This window comes from Eumetopias jubatus, unplaced genomic scaffold (assembly GCF_037043125.1).
Source record: "Eumetopias jubatus isolate StellerSeaLion01/CBP00866 unplaced genomic scaffold, mEumJub1_p1.0 scaffold_10, whole genome shotgun sequence".
Taxonomy (NCBI): Eukaryota; Metazoa; Chordata; class Mammalia; order Carnivora; family Otariidae; genus Eumetopias; species Eumetopias jubatus.
In genome coordinates, this window is record NW_028274816.1 from 63,623,045 (window position 1) to 63,647,338 (window position 24,294).

The 24,294-nt window shown below is 42.9% G+C and overlaps 1 protein-coding gene and 1 pseudogene across 1 annotated transcript in view; one reads left to right on the forward strand and one right to left on the reverse strand.

Moving 5' to 3' along the window:
• DUXA (double homeobox A) overlaps window positions 1–20,079 on the reverse strand; it is a 42,448-nt gene extending 22,369 nt beyond the window's left edge. Inside the window, exons 1-4 of the mRNA XM_088027036.1 lie at window positions 19,936–20,079; window positions 19,231–19,339; window positions 18,455–18,600; window positions 12,992–13,109 (exon numbers count right to left, since the gene is read on the reverse strand). Of these exons, the coding sequence (XP_087883162.1) occupies window positions 12,992–13,109; window positions 18,455–18,600; window positions 19,231–19,339; window positions 19,936–20,079 (517 nt within the window). The remainder of the gene's footprint in view (window positions 1–12,991; window positions 13,110–18,454; window positions 18,601–19,230; window positions 19,340–19,935) is intronic.
• Window positions 15,903–16,663, forward strand: LOC114202504 (proline-rich protein 3-like; annotated as a pseudogene).
• Window positions 20,080–24,294: the final 4,215 nt, after the last annotated feature.

Consider the following 24,294-nt stretch of genomic DNA (forward strand, 5'->3'; position numbering starts at 1 on the left):
TGTTCCCAGGGGCTTGTGCAACCGTGCAGCTACACAACCAGTCCCAGCCCTTAATTTGTGTAAGAAATGGAAACCAGCTTCGTGTAAGTGAGCTGATCCATGGTAAGTCTGGAGGAAAATCTTGTGGTCCTTTTATACTGTTGCCTTGTGTGCATAAGAAAGTGTATCTGTGAGCCTCCGCGCACAGGAGGATGTGCCTCCTGTTGCCACTAGGGAATGATAGAAACCAAGCGATATCATGATGTCTGTAAACACTGCTGGGCTCACAGACAGTGTGCTAACATGAGGTTTACGGTTTGCATCCATTCGTTTGCTCATTCATTCATCTACACAACAAATAACTACTGAGCATCTAATAGGTGCCCAGGACAGTTTTGCAGTTTCAGGATACAACCATGCATAAGACAAAGTCCCATGGACTTTATTTGTTTTTAAGATTCTATTTATTTATTTGACATAGAGAGAGAGCGAGCCAGAGAGTACAAGGGGGAGGAAGGAGGACTGGCAGAGGGAGAAGGAGAAGCAGGCTCCCCGTTGAGCAGAAAGCCGGACGTGGGATTCAGTCCCAGGACGCTGGGATCCTGACCTGGGCCGAGGGCAGAGGCTTAACTGACTGAGCCACCCAGGCGCCCTCCCATGGACTTTATACCCTAGTGGCCTCGAGGGAGGCATTAATCTATTTCTGAATGCGAGGGGAATGAGGTATGATTAATCAGCCACCCCTAGTGATCCAACAGAATCCACTTTAAAGGTCTTTGCAAGAGACAATTGGAACTTGGCAATGGGAAGCCAGAGGGAGTGATGGACAAGGGAGGTGCTTTGAGGGAGAATAAACAGGACTTTCTGGCAGTCAGGAAGTAGGAAGTGTAGGAAAAGTCAAGGTTAAGGCTGGACCATCATATCCCTGGCTTGGGGTACGATGGAGAGTACGGGACCCTGCAGGTGTTTCCCTGCATAGGGTGTGCACTAGGAGTGTTCTGTGGTGTCAGAACTAATCTTCCGCTATTTTAATGCTCTGGAACATCCCTATTAACTACATGTTTCTCAAATTTTTTTAAAGATTTTATTTATTTGACAGAGAGAGGCACAGCGAGAGAGGGAACACAAGCAGGGGGAGTGGGAGAGGGAGAAGCAGGCCTCCCGCGGAGCAGGGAGCCCGATGCGGGGCTCGATCCCAGGACCCTGGGATCATGACCTGAGCTGAAGGCAGACGCTTAACGACTGAGCCACCCAGGCGTCCCCTCGAATGTTTTTAAATTTTACCCAAAGAACTCTGCTCAGCCTTTCCTAGTAAATCACTCATCTGAGGTTTTCAAACGTATTACTATAAATTAGCATCTACAATGTTTTTACCCTTGAAACCTGATCTGTATATGTGACTACTTCTTGATAATTCAAGACTCTGATAATGTGTGTGTTCTTTTTTTCCTAGTTAGGTCTGCAAACCATTGGACTATTTTCAAAGTTCAGCCTCTGATATTTGCATATCAATGCCTCTTCTCTCTTCTGATTTCCTTGATTGCTGCTTTTATCCCTGTTGATGTTTGTCTTATATTTGTTTCTTAGATTTTCTGATTTTTTTTTACAATGTTATTGATATAAAGTTGACCTACAATAGACAAGACACACTTAAAGTGAACAATTTGGCACTTTTTAATAAATGTATACCTGCCATCATCACCATCAAGATAGCGAACCTATCCATCATCCCCAAAAGTTTCTGCGTGTGCCTTTCTAATCTCCCCAACAGGCCCTCCAGCAGCCCCCTCTCCAGAAAACCCTGATCTGCTTTTGGTCGCTATACATTCACTTGAACCTTCTAAACTATTATATAGTGCAATTATATGATACATGTATTTGTGTGTCCGACTTCTTTTATGAATCATAATGATTTTGAGGTTCATTCATGGTCCTGTGAGTAACAGTAGTTCATTCCTTTGTTGTTGTTGTGGTTTGTTTTTGCTGAGTAGTATTTTATTGATACCACAATTTATTTATCCATTCACCAGGTAATTGGCATTGGGTTTGTTTCCAGTTTCTGGCAATTGTTCTGAGTCTGTGGGGGGCAAAGGTGGATGCAATGACATTCCTGTAAGATCCAAGGGGGAGAAAGTGGTGGTTCTGATCAGGATAGCAGTGTTGAGAAGGTTCTAGATATTTTGAAAATGGAGCCACTGGATTACTGACCAGTTCAAGGAGAATAGGAGACTGCTTTTTTCAAAGTGTGTGCAAATCATATCATTAATCAGTAGTTAAAACAGGTAAAGAAATCAGACTTTAATTTCAGTGATATTTCCTGGAAACCAGTTTCTCTTAAAATGATGGGGGTTCCCCCCACCATCATCTCTGTAACATTCTTTGCGAGCCACTTTTTCTTCAGGTCCTTATTTACTTATTTCTAACATTATTTGAACCCAACACAATGATATATTTACTGTCAGTTTTGCTTCTGTCCAGCAATAAAGACACTGCTCATTTTTGTTTGTTTGTTTGTTTCCCTTTGGTTTTCTAAGTAATCATTCAAACACCGAACATCTCTTCCTTTCCAGGAGCTATACTGGACTTTTCAGTGATATGCACCACTAAACTTCATCTTGCTGCTGAAGTTGGTTTTAATATTCTGTCATTTCCGACACAAGGAGTCCTAACTGATGCAAATTTAGAAAAGAGGAAAAGTTTCATAATTCTTCTTGCCCAAGTATTTCGATGATTTGAAGATTGTATGAAATAATGATGTCTTAGTCTGTTGGCGTACATAACAAAATTCCACCTTCTGGATAGCTTCCCACATTCATTACATTTCCAGGATTTCTCACCCGTGTGAGTTCTCTGGTGTATGAGGTGTGCTTTTCTTCTAAAGGCTTTCTGGCAGAACCCACATTAATAGTATCTCTCACCTATATGAGACCTTGTGTGTTTCATGAGGGATGAGTGATCGATCAGTAAAGGCTTTCCCACACTTGTTAAATCCATACAGTTTCTCTCCAGAATATCCTTTCTGGTGTCCAGTCAGGTGTAACTTCAGACTGAACACGGCTGCATTCACCATATTCATAGGTTTTCTTGCCTGTTTGGATTTTCTCACACTTCGTTTGAAACTGACTCTAACAGAACAATTTTTTTCATCTCCATTAAATTCATAAAGGTTCTTTCTTCTACAGTTAAGTACATCTAAGCTATTTTTCAAACTCCATGCTCATGGAGTTTTTGTCTTGATGGAATAATGTTTGAGTTGAGATGAAATTTTTTTTTAAGATTTTGTTTTTTTGAGAAAGAGAAAGTGCACTTGCACGAGAGAGAACACAAGCAGGGGGCGCTGCAGAGGGAGAGGGGGAAAAAAGGCTCCCCGCTGAGCAGGGAGCCCGACATGGGGCTCGATCCCAGGACCCCAGGACCCCAGGATCACGACCTGAGCCAAAGGCAGACGCTTAACGACTGAGCCACCCAGGTGCCCCGAGATAGAATATGTTTGCAAAAGCTTCATATCCATAGCCTTTCTGCTTAGTAGGTGTTTTATCATAGATGAAGTTCTCTTGATTCAAAATCCTCTCCTTATTTTCTTGGTGCATCTCTATTTGGTTTGCATCTCCCCATCACCTCCTGAAAGGGAAATCAGAATTCATCACTTGGGATTCTTCCCACCAGTATGCTATGAAATGAAACTCTTTGACACACTGTCTTTGATGGACATACACTCTTCTTTAGCCCCATACAACTTGCCACACTCCTAACAATATTTTTTACTTACTGGTTCCCACATCTGGCTTCCATTAACTGTGAGAACATTCAAGACCAGAATCTCAGTTCTAGGCTTCAAAGTTTTTTCCTTCTGTTTTCTCTTGCTGTTGACCATGTACAAAGCGATAATTTCTCTCTTCGGCACAAACCCACAATTCTTCTAGTCCACACCAACACAGCAAACAGAAGAGATGAGCCAAGGGGAGACTCCAGGACATTGGCTGTGTGCAAGTTTTGACAGCAAGGAGTCCACAGGGGCACAAGGGCCCAGGAGGGATGTCTCCAGGAAAAAACACAAAATTGATAGGCTAAATATTGAAGGGAGTAAGGTGAATCTACACGGGTACAGATGTGATGTCAACTTATAAAATAGAGATGAATTGAGAATAAAAGAAACAGAAGTTCAGCTGCATCTTTGAAATGAACCTGTGCCAAGACCACGAGGCAAAGGTGGTGTCAGCTAGGACACAGGAAAGAAAGGTGAGAATGGAAAATAATAAGGTCAGAAAAGTAACCATGGACCAGTGATGCTGAAGACTCAAAAGCATGACAATGATCTGGGGTGTCCTGGCAGCATTACACTCTAATATGAAAAGTTTACAATCCAACCCTACAAATCTAAAACATTTGACCTTCAAAGAAAAAAAACCCAACAACCTACCTCCAGTGGAATCTGGTATAAGTTGGCAAGTTGTTTCCCAATGCCTGTGGTCTTTTTGTCTCCTTGGGTGGATTGGAAATGAAAAGACATATATTCTGAAAAGCTAAATTAAGGATCAAAATAAATTTAGTCAGCCCCCTCCCTAGCTCATCACACACGATAATCCAGTCCGGAAAAAAAAAACCCACAATACTTACAACCTATCGGAAGGACTAAACCCCACTTAAATTAGTACTATCAGACCTCCTCACCCACCATTTCCCCAAAACCTCATAAACTCCCATAAAAATTGCAATTTTAGAAATATTTTGAAAAATCTGTCGAGTTTCCAACGAAGATATTTTAAATCCCATGAAAGTAAAAAATCCTTCATTTTAAATCGATACAGTGAAAACAATAAAGTGATACAGTGAAAAAGAAAAACATCAGTCTTTATCCAAATAATCGAAGGCGCCATGAAATAAATTAAAACAGCAACAAGAAAATCTCTTATAAGCAGTTGTATTTTTTTAACCTCCTCAACATTATGTCAACTTTGGTGTAAAAATGAACGTTAAAAATAACTTTCCATCTTCATCAAGATTCTTTGCTTCTGGTTGAAAATAACTTACAAACTGAAACACATTATTTGAATTTAAGCAAGAGGAAGAGAGCAGATGACAACCTTGGGGTAAAATTGGGTCCACAGAAGAAGAACAAGGAGTGCCCTTCACCCACACATTTCATCTCAAAATGAAACCAATATGCCAGTTAGGTCCCTCCCTTGTCTGGGTCTTGAATTAAAATGCTTGTTACGTAACCTCTGCCTATAGACATAGCAACTTTCCAAAACTAAGTGTCCAACTGAATCCTGAAAGATTACACCAGACTTTATGAGATAGGCTACAAGTGACTTGATATTCCCTCAAACATATCTGAAGATGGTTATTTGTAAAATAACCTTACTGTGAAGGGGAGGGATAAATATGACTTTGGGGGCAGTGAAAATACCCACTATGACGCTACAGTGGTAGATACCATTTGTCCAAACCCTCTGGCTCAAGCCCAGAGGACGTAGAGCACCAAGGGCAAACGCTAATGTAAGCAATGGTCTTCGGATGATAAGGATGGGTCAATGTAGACTCCTCAGTTGCACAAATGTACCACTCTGGTGGTCGGTTGGAGGCATGTTGATAACGGAGGAAGGTTGTGGGGCGGGGGGGGGGGGGGGGGGTGGCAATATGGGAACTTTCTTTACTTTTTTTTTTAACTAAAAATGGCATGCCAGCTGGTTCTATAATTTCCTCTCAATTTTGCTATGAATCTAAAACTTTTTTTTAATTGTCTTTCTAAAAAATGAACTGATTCTACTTTTTTTTTCCAATATTTTATTTATTTGACAGAGAAAGAGAGAGAGCACAAGCAGGGGGAGAAACAGAGGGAGAGGGAGAGAAGCAGGCTCCCCACTGAGCAAGAAGCCCAATGTGGCGCTCGATCCCGGGACCCTGGGATCATGACCTGAGCCGAAGGCACACACTTAAGCGATTGAGCCACCCAGGTGCCTGTGAATTGATTCTACTAATCAATCCTGATTTGAGAGGTGAAATGAGAGGGGTGAAATGAAAGGAATGACTTACATCATTTTCCCCCTAACTGTGGCAAAGGTGAGAATTGCTGTGGGGAAGTTGCTTTATCATCCTTCAAAAGTGTCAGGGTGTGGGTTTAGTGTTAGTGGAGAGGGTTTGTTAAGACTTAATGGTTTGAAAAATAAATGGTGATCGAGCCTGCAGACATATTCCAACCTGGAGTTTAGAGTCCCGAGACCTAATTTGACAGCATCATTGTTATCTCCACATGGCAAGAATAGGAATTTCAGAGTAGTTTGAATGGTAAAACTGGTGAACATTGAGCTGGTTCCCCGCCATGCAGAAGCATCACATGCTGGTTTACTGTCTGTGTGGAAATTCACTTGAAAATACCTCTGCTAACTCCAATCCAGTCCCAAAAAGTAACCACAATGTCTCAAACTGTAGATAATTGTTCTCAAACTGCAGAACTGGACTCCAGTGATAAAGCGTTTTTCTTAGGGGTTCCTGGGTGGTTTAGTCGGTTAAGCATCTGACTCTTGATTTTCGCTCAGGTCATGACCTCAGGGTCCTGGGATCGAGCCCCGCATCGGGCTCCCTGCTCAGCAGGAAGCCTGCTTCTCCCTCTCCCACGCCCCCTGCTTGTGTTCCCTCTCTCACTGTGTCTCTCTCTGTCAAATAAATAAATAAAATTTTAAAAAAAGTTTAAATGTTTACAAAAAATAAAAAGCATCTTTCTTAAATAAAAATAATTTGAAAGCAAGTATAACCTAACACTTTAGAATTATGATGGAAGAACTTGCCACTGCATCTCCTTACCAAGCCATATGTCAGCTCGTGGCCCTCAAACTGATATCCCTCCAGCGCTGAGCACTCCTCTGAACTAAAGGCGACCTACTCTGAAAATCTCCAGGAGGCTGTGGGAAGCCGGGTAGCCAGTGGTAAAGCAAGTGCACCCCGGGGCCCCGCCTCTGATCCACCTTGTACCAGCTGTCGGACCACCAACAGATGACATTATCACTCCAGGCCTCAACCGCCTCATCTGCCGTAGTCATAATGAAGGAAGTGACCATGTAGTGAGGGTTAACTGGTCTAAGACACGGAAAGAGCTCAGAAGGGCACCGGGCACAAAGTAATTGTATACATTCATTATTATCTCTATCTCAGAAGTTGCTGTCCCACGGACAGATTCAGGGGTTTCATAGCAAACGAGGTGGACGGGAAAATCCACATTCAAATCTTAACCCTGTAGTGTCCAGGACTGCTGTGATCCCTAACACACAGCCCACTTCTCTTTCACGAGCCTCCCGAGCCTCCTGACACTTGTGGATTGACTGTTTATTCTCCAGATCCATGCCCTTTTAAACCTGAAGCCGATTAGAAGCCTTTCAATGGCTCATGGTTTCCCCTTTCTTTTAGGAAGCTTCCCCTCCCGCCCCTCCCCTACCCCCCTGAGCACTTCCTTCCTAAATAGCATCCCTACCAAACAGTCTCTTCTGGTCCTTGGACGTTTTGCTCCTTTCTCACCTCAGTACTCTTGAACTTACTGCCTTGAAATCTTTTCCTCTAGATTCTCAGGCAGTTCATGCATTCTCCTGTCAATGTTGGCTCAAAATATCACCTCACCAGCAACGTTTTCTGGCTCTCAGTTATTTTAAGGAGACCTTGCCCCAAAACCACCCAACTTACTTTATCTTCATTAAGTATTTATTATACTTTCGCTTTATTTAGTTCTTTTTCTGACTTCTGGGTTCGATGCCAGCCCACCGTTACTAATATTCACGTCTTCTTTTTAGGTGCCTTAGTGCAGTATTTTAGGTTTCTTCATTTGGGTCATGTACATTCTCTTAAAATTTATCCTTATTGTTTTGGTTCTGTAACTGAACCCAAGTCCATCTGCCTGACGTGCAGCAAAGCCAATCACTGAGACACCAGGTGTGCAGCAAGGAAAGGGTTTATTCAAGAGGCAGCCAGATGAGGAGACAAGGAGGTGGGAGGGAGCTTCAAACCCGCCTTCCGGAAGGGGGAGAGAACAAGTTTTTTATAATCAAAGGAGTTGAGGCTACATGCATATTGATGAAGAGAGTGGGGGAGCATGACTTTTCATGAGTAAAGACGGAGTGTCATAATGAGCAAACCTATATGTAACATACATCCCATATTCATTTGGGGGTAAAGACAACACCAGAACAAAGCAAAACCCAGCCCCTGATGTCAGGACGAGGGGAAGCAATTTAGGGCAGCTGGTATAAGCTGGATGGGGTCTTGGGCTCATTTTCTTGATTAAGAAATGCAGGGCCTTCCTTGTTCATGGGCTGGGACTGTATCAGTTGACCTTGAGTCCAGGCTTCCGCAGAGACAGCTAGTGGGTTTGTTGGGTCTGAAAAGGCCCAATAGTTTATTGGGAAAACAGTTGTCTAAAAAACAAAATTAAAATATTCTGCTAGTCTTTTTTAAAGATTTTATTTATAATCTTCTGCTAGTTTTAACTTCATTAACTCATGGGGCGCTGTTTCAGTTTTGCTGTGATTAAGATACAGTTTTACATATACTTTCTAACCTACTAACGCCATCAAATAGATACCAGTGTTTGAGGAGCAGATTTATAAAATTGGAAAGATGCTGCCAATGTAATGTTGAATTAAATAGTTCACAAGATGCTTTCTAGATCTGCACTGTTCAATAGGGTAACCGCTAGCCACGTACCTCTGCACATTTTTTTGCCTTTATTTTTTTAATTTAAATTCAATTAATTAACATATAGTGTATTATTAGTTTCAGAGGTAGAGTTTAGCGATTCCTCATTTGCATATAACACCAAGTGCTCGTTACATTAAGTGCCCTCCTTAATGCCCATCCCCCAGCCACCCCCCCCACTTCCCCCTCCAACAACCCTCGGTTTGTTTCCCATAGTGACTGTATACAATTAAACTAAAATTACGGGGCACCTGGGTGGCGCATTTGGTGAAGCGTCCAACACTCTTGGTTTCAGCTCAGGTCCTGATCTCAGTGTCGTGAGATCAGGCCCCACGTTGGGGCTCTGTGCTTGGTGCAGACTCTGCTTGAGATTCTTTCTCCATTTCCCTCTGCCCCTCCCACTTGTGTTCCCTCTCTCAAATAAATAAAGCTTTAAAAATTAAAATAAATTAAAAATGCAGTTCCTCTTGTCACACTAGCCATTATTTGTCCTACTCAGTAGTCAGCTGTGGCTTGTGGCTATTAGCACCAGTAAAGAGTATTTCCAGCAACACAGAAATTTCTGTTGGATAGTATTGACCTAGAATATGAACTTATTTAAAAATAAAGTATATATGTCACAGATATCTTCGTGTGTGGGTATGGGTATACATCAATTAAAGGTTTTCCATCTATTACATAATATAGATTTTTTAACTTTTATAGAATGTAAATTTTTTTTAGGTTTTTTTTAAGAATTTATTTATTTATTTGAAAGAGAGAATGAGATAGAGAGCATGAGAGGGGGGAGGGTCAGAGGGAGAAGCAGACTCCCCGCTGAGCAGGGAGCCCGATGCGGGACTCGATCCCAGGACTCTAGGGTCATGACCTGAGCCGAAGGCAGTTGCTTAACCAACTGAGCCACCCAGGCACCCTAGAATGTAACTTTATTAACTGGGTATGAAATTTTAGCATATTTAAAATTACCACACTCCTTGTAGAAGTCCCTATTTGACCAGATATTTTACTTTTTAAAATATCTGCTTCAGGGGCACCGGGCTAGCTCAGTCAGTAGAGATGTGACTCTTGATCTTGGGGTCATGAGTTTGAGGTCACATTGGGTGTGGAGCCTAGTTTAAAAAAATAAAATGTTTTTTAAAAATAATAAAATATCTGCTTCATAATATCTGTTTATTTTAAAAATTCTTCATCATATGGTCCAGCAATTCACTTCTGGATATATAACCCAAAGAATTGAAAACAGAGATTGAAACAGATATTTGTACCCCCAGGTTTATAGCATCATTATTCACAATAGCCCAAAGATGGAAGCAACCTAAGTGTCCACCAATGAATAAATGAATAAAGCAAATGTGGTATATGCATATAATGGAATATTATTCAGCCATAGAAAGGAAGACAAATTTGACACACACTATAAGATGGATAAGCCTTGAAGGCATAATGCTATGGGAAAAAAAGTCAGACACAAGGTCAAATATTGTATGATTCTATTTATATGAGATACCTAGAATAGTCAAATTCATAGAGAAAGAAAGTAGAATGGTGGTTACCACAGGTTGAGGTGAAGGGAGATGGGAAGTTATTGTTTTGCAGTATAGAGTTTTAGTTTTGCAAGGGGAAAACAATTATGGAGTTGGATGGTGGCGCTGGTTGAAAAACATACATGTAATTAATGCCATGGAACTGTACATTGGTTGTGATAGTACATTTTATGTTCTATTTATTTTACTACAATTACACTTAATTATTAAAAAAGAAAATACTGCCTAAAGAATGCAGCCCCTGGGGGGGTCTCCAGAAAGTCACTTAAGACTATTTATAAAACAAGCAAGTCAAGGAATAGGTCACTTAGAAATGACAAATACAGGGGCACCTAGGTGGCTCAGTCATTAAGCGTCTGCCTTTGGCTCAGGTCATGATCCCAGGGTCCTGGGATCGAGTCCCGCGTCGGGCTCCTTGGTCAGCAGAGAGTCTGCTTCTCCCTCTGTCTGCCGCTCCCTCTCTTTGTGCACTCTCCCTCTCTCTCTCTGTCAAATAAATAAATAAAATCTTCTTTTAAAAAAAAAGAAAAAGTTCTAGAAACGGACAGTGGTCACACTTTCTCAACAGTGTGAATGTACTTAATGCTCTCAATTGTACACTTAAAAATCATTAAAATGGCAACAGATTTTATGTTATGTCTATTTTACCAAATATTTAAAAATCCTTTTTCTTCTTAGGAAAATTGGCAGTGTGTTAACTTTTTTTTCACATGATAGTACATGCTACATATAGAAGAGAACTCTTTAGAAAATGTAGTTCCTAAAAATAAAATTACCATATGACCCAGTAATTCTACTACTGAGCATTTACCCAAAGAATAGGAAAACACTAACTTGAAAAGATATATACACCCCTGTGTTTATCGCACCATTACTTAAAACAGCCAAATTATGGAAGCATTCCAAGTGTCCATCCATTGATGAATGGATAAAGTATATATATGATAGAATATATATATTCCATATATATAGGTGAAATATATAATAAATATAAATAAAGACTATATATAATGGAATAATATATATAACGGAATATTACTCAGCCATAAAAAAGAATGACATCTTGCCATTTGCAACAACATGGATGGATCTAGAGAGTATCATGCTAGGTGAAATAAATCAAGGGGTGCCTGGCTGGCTCAGTCAGTAGAACATGTAACTCTGATCTTGGGGTTGTGAGTTTGAGCCCCATGTTGGGGGTAGAGATTACTAAAAAATAAAAATAAAAACTTTTTAAAGAGAGGGGGCACCTGGGTGGCTCAGTCGGTTAAGCAGCCGACTTGGTTTCAGCTCAAGTCATGATCTCATGGGTCGTGGGATTGAGCCCCGTGTCAGGCTCTGAGCTCAGCAGGGAGTCTGCTTGAAAGACTCTCTTCCTCTGTGCCCCGCCCCCGACTCAAGTCTGTATATGAGAGCATGGGAGAGCACTCTCTCTCTATCTCTCAAATAAATAAGTCTTTTTAACAAACTTTTTAAAAAGCCACATGTTAAAATATACTAGTCAGAGAAAGACAAATACCATTTGATTTCACTCATATGTGGAATTTAAGAAAGAAAACAAATGAACAAAGGAAAAAGGAGAAACAAAAAACCAGACTCTTAGCTACAGAGAATAGACTGACGGTTACCAGAAGGGAGGTGGAGGGAATGGGGGAGATAGGTGAGGAGGCTTATGAGTACTTACCATGATGAGCACTGAATAGTGTATAGAATTGTTGAAACCCTGTATTGTACACCTGACACTAATATAACACTGTATGTTAACCATACTGGAATTAAGATAAAAAATAATAAATCATTGGCCATCAGCAAATGATTCAACCTCCAGCCCCTCCCCACTTCCTGGAGTTCAGGGAGGAAGAACTCTAATTTCTCCAATCACTGGAAATTCCAAAGGTTTGAGAAGCTCTGTGCCAGCAATGGGGATGAAGACCAAATAAATGCTTCTTACTGAAAAGCACAATTACTATGATGACTGAAAAATGCTATCGATAAGTTTATTTTCATTGTCCTCAAGATCTGCTGAACTCTGGATCTACGACCAGCCAGTAGGGCTATGTGGTGCCATATGTATCTGTCTCTGGCTCCTGAAGTTCTGTTTACCATCTCCAGCAGGCTCGGCTTCGGGAAAAGCTGAAGGTATGTTTAGAATGACATATTCCCAAGATGAGTGAGAAAGATTTAGAGCCCAGGCTGAAGACATAAAATGTACTGAATGTCTCTCTGGCCACCCTGCATTTGCACTGGAGAAATAAGACAGCCGAGAGTGAGACTGGTGTCATTTTGTGTAGTTTCTATGCCTACGGGGGATTGGAAGAAGCCAGTTTATACGTTCAAACATGAAAGTAAACTCAGCTCCCGCCTTTCTAGCCCAACATGGAACTTACTATCTCCTGGGACAGCCATGCACTAGGCGGCCCCTGGCAGAACACACCTAAGGACTGATTCTTCCATTAAGTCAACCATACCTTCCACAAAATTTACCAATTGTTTACTATGTACCAGGCACTGAGAAGACATCAGTGACCAAAATGCACATTCTACTGGGGTATCTGGACTCCGGCTGGAAAAATGGCCAGTGGAATTCCTTGGGGGGGACCCCTGACTTGGGAAGAGCCTCCAGAGACTATAACCAATCCCCTTACTCCATGGAACCTGATAAGACACTTGAGTAGGAATATCTTCTACTTCCCAAGAGATAGTTGGACTTGACTCCACCACGTGGAAGGACTGGACAGTCAGGAGCCTCTGCTTGTGAGCCAAAATGAGAACAACAGGGTGATTACCTTGAACTCTCTCATCCCAGAGATCCTGTTCCTGGTCTTGTCTCTGTTCTGAGTCTTGATCATCAGGTTCTCTTTTTCTCTGGACATGGAATCTGGATCTCCGATTTTGAAACCAAATCTAAGTAGGTAAAACATTGAGAATTAGTTAAAACAAGTGATGCCATGAAAACTTCACCATTGCTTTTTTCATAAGGCAGAAGGAAGAGTAAGATGATTTGTTTTAGGCTTAATTTCAAAATCACTGACATTCCATATGACATCTAGGAAAGTCTGTTGGGTCTGGAGATAAAGCCCAAAATTCTGAACCACACACCTAGTACCTTCATGATGGGTTTCATTCCCTCAACTCCCCATGACCCCCTCATTACCACTGCTGGGTTTCCCCTAACGTGCCTAGACTGAAGCTCTTCCCTCTGCCTGGAATTCCTTTCCCATCTTTTTTCCTTCCTCTCAAAAATGCCTATTTTTCTTCCATGACCCAGGAGAGTATATCTGTCTAGGAAAATATTTTTCATCCCACAATACATAATTGATTGCTACCCCTAGCCTCTGCTGATAAAATACACACATTTATGCACATTAGACACATGTTAAATATATGCATACATAATTTATAATAATAACTTTAGAAAAACACAGATTTATATATTACACACACACACACATTCATATTCCACAGCTGCTACTTTTGGTCTTCACAGAGGAGGAGAATAAAGCACAGGTCTAGAGTTCAAAAACCAGGCTTTGGAAAAGTCACATTATGTCACTGAAACTTTCACATCCTTCCTGAAGGTATAGACCACTCTGCAGATGAATGCTGGTTTTGGAAGACCTGCACATATGTAGCCCTGTATGTGGCGTCTACACCCAAATCATAAATCCCTTTCTCCATCTGCCATGCTTGTGATATCTACAAGAATTAGACCCCTGTTGACAAAGTTATTCAGAGATTTCTCATTATCTCTGCACCTATCCATATCTTTATCTTAAGGAAAAATATATTCAGCTTTGAATTCTAGGGAGAAACTAGCCCAAGGAATATGGAATGGCTATACTAGGACGTAATTCGCTTTGCATTTCACCACTAGCTTCTGTTTTCTTCTCTCTCAATTCACACTCTTTTAGAATCACACCAAACCTTTTACTCAAAAGTCAGTCTGCCGCTCATACCCATCTTCTCTATAAAATCTCCCAGCCTTCACTGGGACCCATTCTCTCCTCCCCAGAGCTCTGGAGTCTTTGGAAGCTGCCTCTTAGATATCCAGTCTTAGGTATCTCAGACAGACACCTCCAGCCCTGGGGGAACTCCTTGTATTCTTCCGGAACCCAATCCCCCTGCTGGATAATGCCAATACCGGGGGTCCGATATTGGACCAGCCATCCAAGCTAAACCCGCCATATCCTCCCCTGTCTATTTGATCTCCTTCCCTCTCCATGCCGTCGTTGTCCTCCACACCCCATCTGTGCATATGCTGTCAATCTATGTGCATGCTGTCTCGTAAACGCTCATTTCCACGTTTCAGCCTCCTTGACTTTCCACTGATTGTCAAACTTATTTCCTGTCTCCATCGTTAAATCCATTCTTCACTCTGGGGGAAGAGGAGCTATTTCAAACTGTAACCATAGCATGCTTTCTCCTCTGCCTCAATTCTTCAAGCATGTCTCTACCACCCAAAGGATAAAATATAAACTCTTCTAGCAAGCATTTTCCATTTTCCAAGTGTGTAATCCACTTCAAGACCTCTGAGCTCGGCTCAGCATATAGGGATTAATGAGATGGGCCCCATTTCACAGCTCTCAGGATAATGAATGATTTTATATTTGGGGTTTGTGTCCACCATCTTAACTGGCTACAAACAGCTGGTTCAGACTTGAAGCCTCCTTAAGTATCTTTATGACACCTTGGTTCACCAGCCCGTAGACAAATTTACAATTTTCTGGAAGCCACAGGACTGCTCTTAGAGATCCAGTCTGCCACAAATGCCGCCCTTATTAACCCCCACTATTCTGGTCTTCCCCCGGGGAATTTCCCCCTACTTTGCAAGCCTCGGATCAACTTTTCCTCTGTCAAACTATTTCTGACCAGACACATCGGCTTCCCTGTTGATAAACACATTTGTTCACTCATATTTGTCTAGAAGGTAAATTTGTGTGATTTAATCACACCATCGAAATTTGTCAGTTTATTTGCCCATCTCCCTTATTATTTTCCAAGATTCTGTTCTTCTTTATGAATATCTCACTAGGTAGGACTGTTCCTAGCACACTGTAGGCGCTTGGTATGAATGCAACATGAAAGACACAGAAGGAGAAAGGAAGAGAAGAGAGAGAAAGGAGCATCAGACCCACTGATGTGCATCCGTTCCCTGATTACTGGAAGGAGCACTGGTTTAAATACACACCTGGAGTACTCCGCTCTGACAGCATGATATTCCATCAGGATCCTACATTTCTGGAACGCCTGGGTGGCTCGGTAGGTTAAGCTTCTGCCTTCGGCTTAGGTCATGATCCCAGGGGCCTGGGATCGAGCCCCACATCAGGCTCTTTGGTCAGCAGGGAGCCTGCTTCTCCCTCTGCACTGTTGCTCCCCCTGCTTCTGCACTCTCCCAAATAAAATCTTTTTTTTACAAAAGGACCCTGCATTTCTGATCTACATGTTAAATCTCTGAAGTAGACAAAATAATTTCAAACCCATGGGATAATTAGAAAGGTTGAAAAATACAATAGATATAAAGACTTTAGCCAAATGTCTGGCTTGTATTCAATGTAATCTTCCTTCCTTCCTTCCTTCCTTCAACAAATTCTTATTGTCATGTGCCAGGCGCTGTTCAGAAAACAAATGGGAAACAATCCCAACGGGCCCCTTCCTCACCGCCCTCCGAATCCCACTGTAGCCATTGCCACAACCATGATGCCGAAGCTGAAGAAGCAGAATCAGAAGCAGCAGCCCTCACTGCCAGAGCAGGAGGGAAGAAACGAGATGAGAAGGATGGAGTCCCATTGGACCACGTAGCCTCCTGGCCAGTGGAAAGCCTGATGACCCCAAGTCAGCTCTTTACAGAGGTCCTCCAGAATCAAGGGGACTAATGATTCTACCACTGCTGAGTCTCCCACCTCCTCCCCTGGGCAAAGGCCCAAATCAGGGAGGCCAAGGCCCCTGGTGTGGCCCAAATGGTTGTGGTTGGTAGGGGTGACTGAGGCTGAATCTCCTCTTCCCAGACCAGACCATGGGGGTCCCTCCAGGGGAGGCTTTCACAAAAAGCAGAGAATCTCTCGAAGGCTCAAAAGCTGGTCTCTTATCAAGAATATCTCCCTGGGGCACCTCGGTGGCTCAGTCGTTAAGCGTCTGCCTTCGGCTCAGGTCATGATCCCAGGGTCCTGGGATCAAGCCCCGCATCGGGCTCCCTGCTCAGCTGGAAGCCTGCTTCTCCCTCTCCCACTCCCCCTGCTTGTGTTCCCTCTCTCACTGTGTCTCTCTCTCTCTGTCAAATAAATAAATAAAATCTTAAAAAAAAAAAAAAAAAGAATATCTCCCTGCCCAAGGATGGACTCCAGGTTATGGAAGACAAATCCAACTGCCTTATATGCTGACACGTAGCCAAAAAGGGCCACTGTTGATATGAGGACCTCTGTGCCTTCTACCAGTCAGGCATCAACGGACCTCCTCTGTGAGACTGCCTTCCCATCCAGGCTGGGAAGAGCCCTCCATGACCTGAAGGCCATATATTTCCCTGTGGTCCTGTGATGGCTACTGTGAGGCTGTTCCCCCCACCATCCTCTGTCAGTGACACCCACCTGCATCTGCCGCCTCCCCCATTTGGGGTTCAGAGTTGTTTCTACAGTAAGGGATTCTCTAGTATCTTCTATGCTTTTTTCAAGCCCAGCTAGTATCTTTATAATCATTGTTTTAAATTCTCGTTCAGACAACTTACTTATATCCATATTGATTAAATCCCTGGCTGTGAGTACTACCTCCTGTTCTTTCTTGTGGGATGAATTTCTCCTCATCATTTTGTCCAGAAAAGAAGAAAGAAAAAGGAAAAACAACAAAAACAACTACCTTCCAAAAGGTGGTTGCTTTCCTACTTGTAGAGTTGTCAATATTTGTTTCCTCAGAACTCTGATTTCTCAGATATTCAGAATGATTTGATAACTATCAAGTTGTATTTGAGGGATGAGACAAACTTAGGGCCCCCTGACTCCTTTACCATCTTGACTCCTCCCTTGGGGTCCAGAGTTGTTTCATCAGTGGTGCAGTGTGCACCCCTTCTGATCCAGCCTCCAGACTCGCTTTCAGGACCCCATGTTTGCTCCCTTCATCTGCCTCCTGGGTCCTCTTCCGCCTCGCCAACTGACTGCTGAACAGGTAACCTCTTTGGTGTTGTTGCTTGTGCACCTATCCCCAGTACTACCCTCAATTCCTAAGAGCCCTGGAGCAGTTTCCTACCATTCCCTTCTTCTAGCTGCTTGTTTTGAGTCCTTTTTATGTGACACCTCAGTGTTGCCAGCTCCTCTGTGGTACTCACCAGGTCATCTGACCTGGGCTCAAGTTTGAATGACACTAGTGGAGTTTCCCCCCGAAAGGCCACTCTCCTTGCCCTTGCATTTTGTGGTTTCTGTGTCAGTAGTGGTGATCCCCACTACTCTGGTCTGTGATTGCTGTGCCTATGAAACTGTGCATCCCTTTGTAGCCTTTCCCAATGTGGGCGGCATCTTCGTGACTTCCTAATGCTAGAGTTTTTTTTCTGCCAAAAATGAGTGAGGCTCTTGGTGCCCTCTAGACTTTCCACACCTCCCAACATGGGAGAGTTGTGGAACTTTCCAGAAGACTGCCTCCCTGGTCCTCCCCATTTTTCTACTGGTATCGTTTCTTCCGTGTTTGATGCAAGCCTTTGAGGTGTTCACTAAAGGCTCTGGTGGGCTACCCTATCTCCTCTCCAGCCCACTTTCGTTAAACGAGGCCTCACTGGGTGAGGCCACTAGCCCTTTTGTCTGAATTCTGTGACTCTCCGCCCAGCTGACCTTTGGGTGGAACCTGGATAATACTGTTGCCTTCTTCCAACCTTCTGCTGCATCCCTTGCATCTTCATTGGTTGCTTTCTGTGAAAATGGCAGCGGACAGGTTCAGTTTTGAACTGGTCCTGAGGAAATGGGCTCAGGCAAGAGGGATGAGAGCCACAGGAGAACTGAGAGTGATTTTTTTGTAAAAATTTTTAATATTACTAATAAATGCAGTGAACAGATGAAAAAAAAAGACAAAAAATAAAACATTGATTACAACAAAAAAGAACTAAAGGGGGTGAGAGCTGGCTGTCGGGGAACCTGGGTTAGAACCTACCAGATGAAGAGAACAGCTTGTGGAAAGATCCTGGAGTGGGAATGTGCCTGTCATGTCCACATGGCTCCCCGTCCCATACATCTCCAGCCCTAGGAGATGGAGCAGTCGAATTCTTCAACACTTACTTGGACTCTTGACTCTGGAATGCCAATTTCTTTAGCAAGTTGCTCCCTGGTATCAATGCCAGGATAAGGGTTGTTCATAAATGCCCCGATGAGGGTGTGTAATTGTGAAGAAGTATAGCTGGTACGACACCGTCTGTCTTCTCTACCTGTGACAGATGTAAGACTGAGGGTCAAGGAACATTTCAGAGGTCAGTTTACATATTCAAACAAGGAACCCAAACATGTCCCACCCTGTCTCCCATCTAATTTGGAACCTGTTTCCTCTCCTTAAGAGGGCCTTGCCCCAGCTTATTCCAGGCAGAAGGTTCTAGAGGAGATGTAGTATATGGTTAGGTTAGAACGTAAGCAGAGGAGAGTCTCAGAAGGTCCATGAACCAGGGCGCCTGGGTGGCTCAGTCGGTTAAGCATCTGACTTTGGCTCAGGTCATGACCCCGGAGACTCGGGATCAAGCCCCATATCAGGCTCCCTGCTCATCAGGGAGTCTGCTTCTCCCTCTGGCCCTCACCCCACTCTCATGCTCTCTCTCTCTCTCTCCCTTCCTCTCTCTCAAATAAATAAACAACATCTTAAAAAGAAGAAGAAGAAGAAGATCCATGAATCATGCAGGGAAGAATATCCAGGTTCCATGCTGAACCCTGAACCAGAAGACCCTGATCAGGAGGTCCAGGGAGAGAACATTCTTTTCCCACTCAGAGTAGTAGTTAGCGCCAGTGTGGAGAGGCACTGGTTACCCAAGAGCCTCTGCTGGGGAATACGACTGGAGCAGACTATTTACTTTGAATCTCCTCTTCAGAGTGATCTTGGTCTTGACTTGATTCTAAGTCCTCATCGGGTTCTGATTTTTTCTGGCACTGGTGCCTAGCTCTTCGATTCTGAAACCAAATCTTAAGTGAGAAAAGAAAATGAGAGAATTAAGTATGTTTATGTCATCTCAACCTCATCACTGCCTGTCTTCAGTGTGTGTGTGATTCTTATTAGATCAAAGCTCAGGATTGTTACTGATACCTGTCACATCTGACTAAGTCTTAGGTCAAGGATTGGCATTTAGCATCTTCACAATCTGGTCCCAACATGACTATATTAATGTTTTTAAGTTAATAAATAGATACTGCGGTTACGCATTTAACAACCAGCTCAAGCATTTCCTCTTCTCTGAAGGAGTACCTACACACTTCCTTCCTCTTTGATCCTCAGTACCCACATTTGTGAGGTGAGACAAAGAGCAACATCCTTGTGAGTTCATTCTGGGTGTCAATCAAGATACTCCAGGGCAACCCTCTCTGGTCCCCTCCCTCTTCAGGAGCTTTGTACTATTGCTCAATAAACTTTACTATCCCTCAATAAACTTTGCTTTAAGTTTATTTAAAAAGATAGTCCACACAAAGCCCTTAGCAGACTGGCTCATAACATGTGCTTGATCAACAGTTTCCTCTCCTCCTGTTCTAATTCTAGTCTTGGAGATATAGAATTTGTAATTTACCTGGATTCTGGACTCATCAGTGTTGATTTCTAAAGCAAGTCTTTGTTTGGTAGCATAACCTGGGTAAGGATTTTGGTCAAATGCCTTGATGAGGATTTTCAATTGATCTTCTGTGAATTTGGTGCGGCTGCGTCTCTGATTCATTGTTATGGTCTCTTTGGAAAGATTAGGAAAGAAGAAGCATTTAATAGGCCAGCTTAAACATTTCAAACTTCAGGCTCAGGCTAGTGTCTGATTTCCTCTTTTCATTTGGAATCCACCAGAACCCAATAGGAAAGAACTCTGCCACAGTTATAAAGCCCTTAAACACACAAGTGTGTTCTGTGTTTTGTTTTCTTTTTAAGATTTTATGTATTTATTTGAGAGAGAGAGAGAGCACAAGCAGGGGGAGCAGCTGAGAGAGAGGGAGAAGCAGGCTCCCCGCTGAGCAGGGAGCCGAACATGGGGCTCAATCCCAGGACCCTGGGATCATGACCTGAGCTGAAGGCAGATGCCCAACCGACTGAGCCACCCAGGTGCCCCACATTATGTGATTTTAGATATGGGACACCACCTTAAAATAGCCAAATCCGGAAAGTCTGGACATTTGTTTGGAACATATGATTTTGTAACAAAATTAGACTTAGTGAACTGAGATGAGAAGAAAATTTACTAGGGTTTCTAGAGGTTCAGTTGGAAGCACAACAGCTGTATTCATAAGAGAGGAGACTTTAGGGGCGCCTGGGTCTCAGTCGTTAAGCGTCTGCCTTCAACTCAGGTTATGATCCCAGGGTCCTGGGATCGAGCCCCACATGGGGCTCCCTGCTCAGCAGGAAGCCCGTTTCTCCCTCTCCCACTTCCCCTGCTTGTGTTCCCTCTCTTGCTGTCTCTCTGTCAAAAAATAAATAAAATCTTAAAAAAAAAATAGAGGAGACGTTAATGTACTGAGTTGCTTTGATTGGCACCTCATAGGAAAGAGCAAGTTGAATCTTTCTGTCTCTGATACAGTTTTGCAATATTTCTGAGGTCACTCTCAAGAAAGTCTAACTCCACATTTATGCAAAAAGAAAATCCAGTGAAAACTCTTAACTATGGCTACTCATTACATTCCTTAAGCAAAAGAATTCATTTGGATTCCCAGTCTATAAAGATGCTTTTCTCTTTGATCCCTGAATGTCCCTCCTAAAAGCCTAAATCTTCAATTGCATGCCAGTCTACTACCTCCTGGTCTATTGTACTTCACTGAAAGTTGAAGGTTAACTTTATGTATGTATTTTTATTTACTTTATATTTTATTTTTTTATTTTTATTTTTTTATTATATTATGTTAATCACCATACAGTACATCATTAGTTTTTGACAGAGTGATCTGTGATTCATTGTTTGTATATAACACCCAGTGCTCATTACCACACGTGCCCTCCTTAATACCCATCTCCCAGCTATTTACTTATTTTTTAGATTTTGAATTTTTTTTAAAGTAATGTCTACACCCAACATGGGGGTTGAACTCACAACACTGATATCAGAGTCACCTGCTCTACCCCACTGAGCCAGCCAGTCACCCTGAAAGGGGAAAGTTAACTTTACTGTCACCCACGATTCCTCTTAAATCATACCATGTTGATCAGGCCCTTACATATATCTTTTTTTTTAATGATTTTTTTAAAGATTTTATTTATTTATTTATTTGAGAGAGAGAAGGAGAGAGAGAGAGAGAGCATGAGAGGGGGGAGGGTCAGAGGGAGAAGCAGACTCCCCGCTGAGCAGGGAGCCCGATGCGGGACTCGATCCCAGGACTCCAGGATCATGACCTGAGCTGAAGGCAGTCGCTTAGCCAACTGAGCCACCCAGGCACCCATATATCTTTTTTTTTTTTAAAGATCTTATTTATTTGACAGAGCACAAGTGGAGGGAGAAGCAGGCTCCCTGCTGAGCAAGGAGCCCGATGGGGGGCTCAATTCCATGACCCTGGGATCATGACCCAGGCCAAAGGCAGCCGCTTAACCGACTGAGCCACCCAGGCATCCCAGGCCTTACCTATATCTTTGACATCATCACCTAGTGACCTACTTGGCCTTATACCCTGAAACAGGTGTGTCCTCCAGCCACCACACCTAACTCCTTTCTGTCCCCCAACCAGGCCAACTTCCTCCTATTTCAAGCTTGGTACTTGTTCTTCTCTTCCTGTGATGTTCTTCCCACGGTGATGGACTAACTTGCACCTTTACGACAGGTTCCAGCTTGAGCATTATCTTCTCAGAGTCCTTCCCTGACTCTCCAGTCTAAGGACCGTGCTCCATGCTCCAAATAGTCTGCGACAGAATTTTTTTTTTTTTAAGATTTTTATTTATTTATTTGAGAGCTCGTGGGAGAGAGAACGAGCAGGGGGAGGGGCAGAGGGAGAGGGAGAAGCAGGCTCCCCGCCGAACAGGGAGCCCGACTTGGGGCTCAATCCCAGGACCCTGGGATCATGACCTGAGCAGAAGGCAGACATTTAACTGAGCCACCCAGGTACCCCTGTGATTAATTTTTCTGATGGCAAAGTGATTGGCTCCGAGGTTGACCTTAGGTAAAAAAAAAAAAAAAAACAACGAAACAAAACTCTCACAGGACCCCACCCATCTTATACCATCACTTACATTATTCTCTGTGCACAGGTCCTTGACTATCCATTCTTAGAAGGAAAAATTCCTTTACAATAAAAAGCTTAAAGGAAAGCCCTTAAGTAGCTGTAGTAGAACTTCTAACCAACCCAGACCAACTCCGTAGGGAGTAGGGGAAGAGATAAGCAGATTAGCGCTTCCTGAGACACTACAGTTAGCGGCTGGGCTGGGAGGCCGAGATGAGGAAGAGCAAAAGTAAGATGAAAGTAAGGAAGGAGGAAAGCAAAGAGATCAAAGCTGAGTAAGATTTTTCTTTTTTTTTTTTTAAGATTTTATTTATTTGTCAGAGAGAGAGAGAGAGAACAAGCAAAGGGAGTGGCAGGCAAAGGGAGAAGGAGCCCAATGCGGGACTCAATCCCAGGACCCTGGGATCATGACCCGAGCCAAAGGCAGATGCTTAACCGACTGAGCCACCCGGCCATCCCAGTGAGATCTCTTTCATCAATCCTGGGGCATGTTTTAGCCCCATAAGCTAAAGGCTCCTTGAGAGCAGTATCAAGGTCCAGTTCGTCTCTGACTGGGGAGTTGGGGGGGTGTTGGGGGGCACAAAGTTCCAGAGTTACAGCTTAATAATTCCCTTCCTGAGTCTGTACCCTAGAGGAGCCGACGACACATGTACATCTGGGTAATGCAAATGGATAGTCACTGCCATGGTGTTGGTAGTAGTGACCATCTTAAATGTCTACCGACGGAACTGCATTTCCAAACGAAAATACCAAGTAAACCTTATTTTAGGATATTTGGATTTACGGAAGTTACAAAGATAGTATGAGGAGTTCCCATGTATCAACACCCGGTATCCCCTATCGTTCACTGTACTTTTTAAAAAGTAATCTCTGTACCCAGTGTGGAGCTCAAACTCATAACCCCAAGAGCAAGAGGCGCATGCTCTACCAACTCAGTCAGCCAGGTACTCCTCCCCTATTATTAACATCTTATATTAGTACAGGATATTTGTCACAGCTAACGAATCAATACTGATACGTTATTAGTAACTGAAGTCCATACTTTAGGGCGCCTGGGTGGCTCAGTTGGTTAAGCGACTGCCTTCGGCTCGGGTCATGATCCCGGAGTCCCAGGATCAAGTCCCACATCGGGCTCCCTGCTCAGGGCGGAGTCTGCTTCTCCTTTGACCCTCTCTCCTCTCATGCTCTCTCTCAAATAATAAAATAAAATCTTAAAAAAAAATAAAGTCCATACTTTATTCACATTTTTAAAGTTTTTTACCAAAAAATTTTTTACCAGATATCCTTTTTCTGTTCTAGGATGCTTTTCAAGGTATCATACTACATTGGGTCATCATGTCTCCTTAGGCTCCCTCTGGCTCTGACAGTTTCTCAGGCTTTCTTAGTTTTTCATGATATGGACAGTTCTGAGGAGTCCTGAGCAGATATTTTGTAGAACCTCATTGGAGTTTATCTGGTATTTTTCTGTGATGAGACTAGAGCTGTGTTTTCTGAGAAGAACCAAACAGGATTTTGAGGGCAACCTAAAATGTGCAGGGAGGATAAAAGCCCACAAGGTAGATTATATATTTTGTTAAAAAAAGGATAAAGATAACAGATTTTTTTTTGAAGATTTTATTTATTTTTGACAGAGAGAGAGTGTGTACAAGCAGGGGAAGCAGCAGTCAGAGGCAGAGGGAGAAGCAGGCTCCCTGCTCAGCAGGGAGCCCAACGCAGAGCTTGATCCCAGGACCCTGGGGTCATGACCT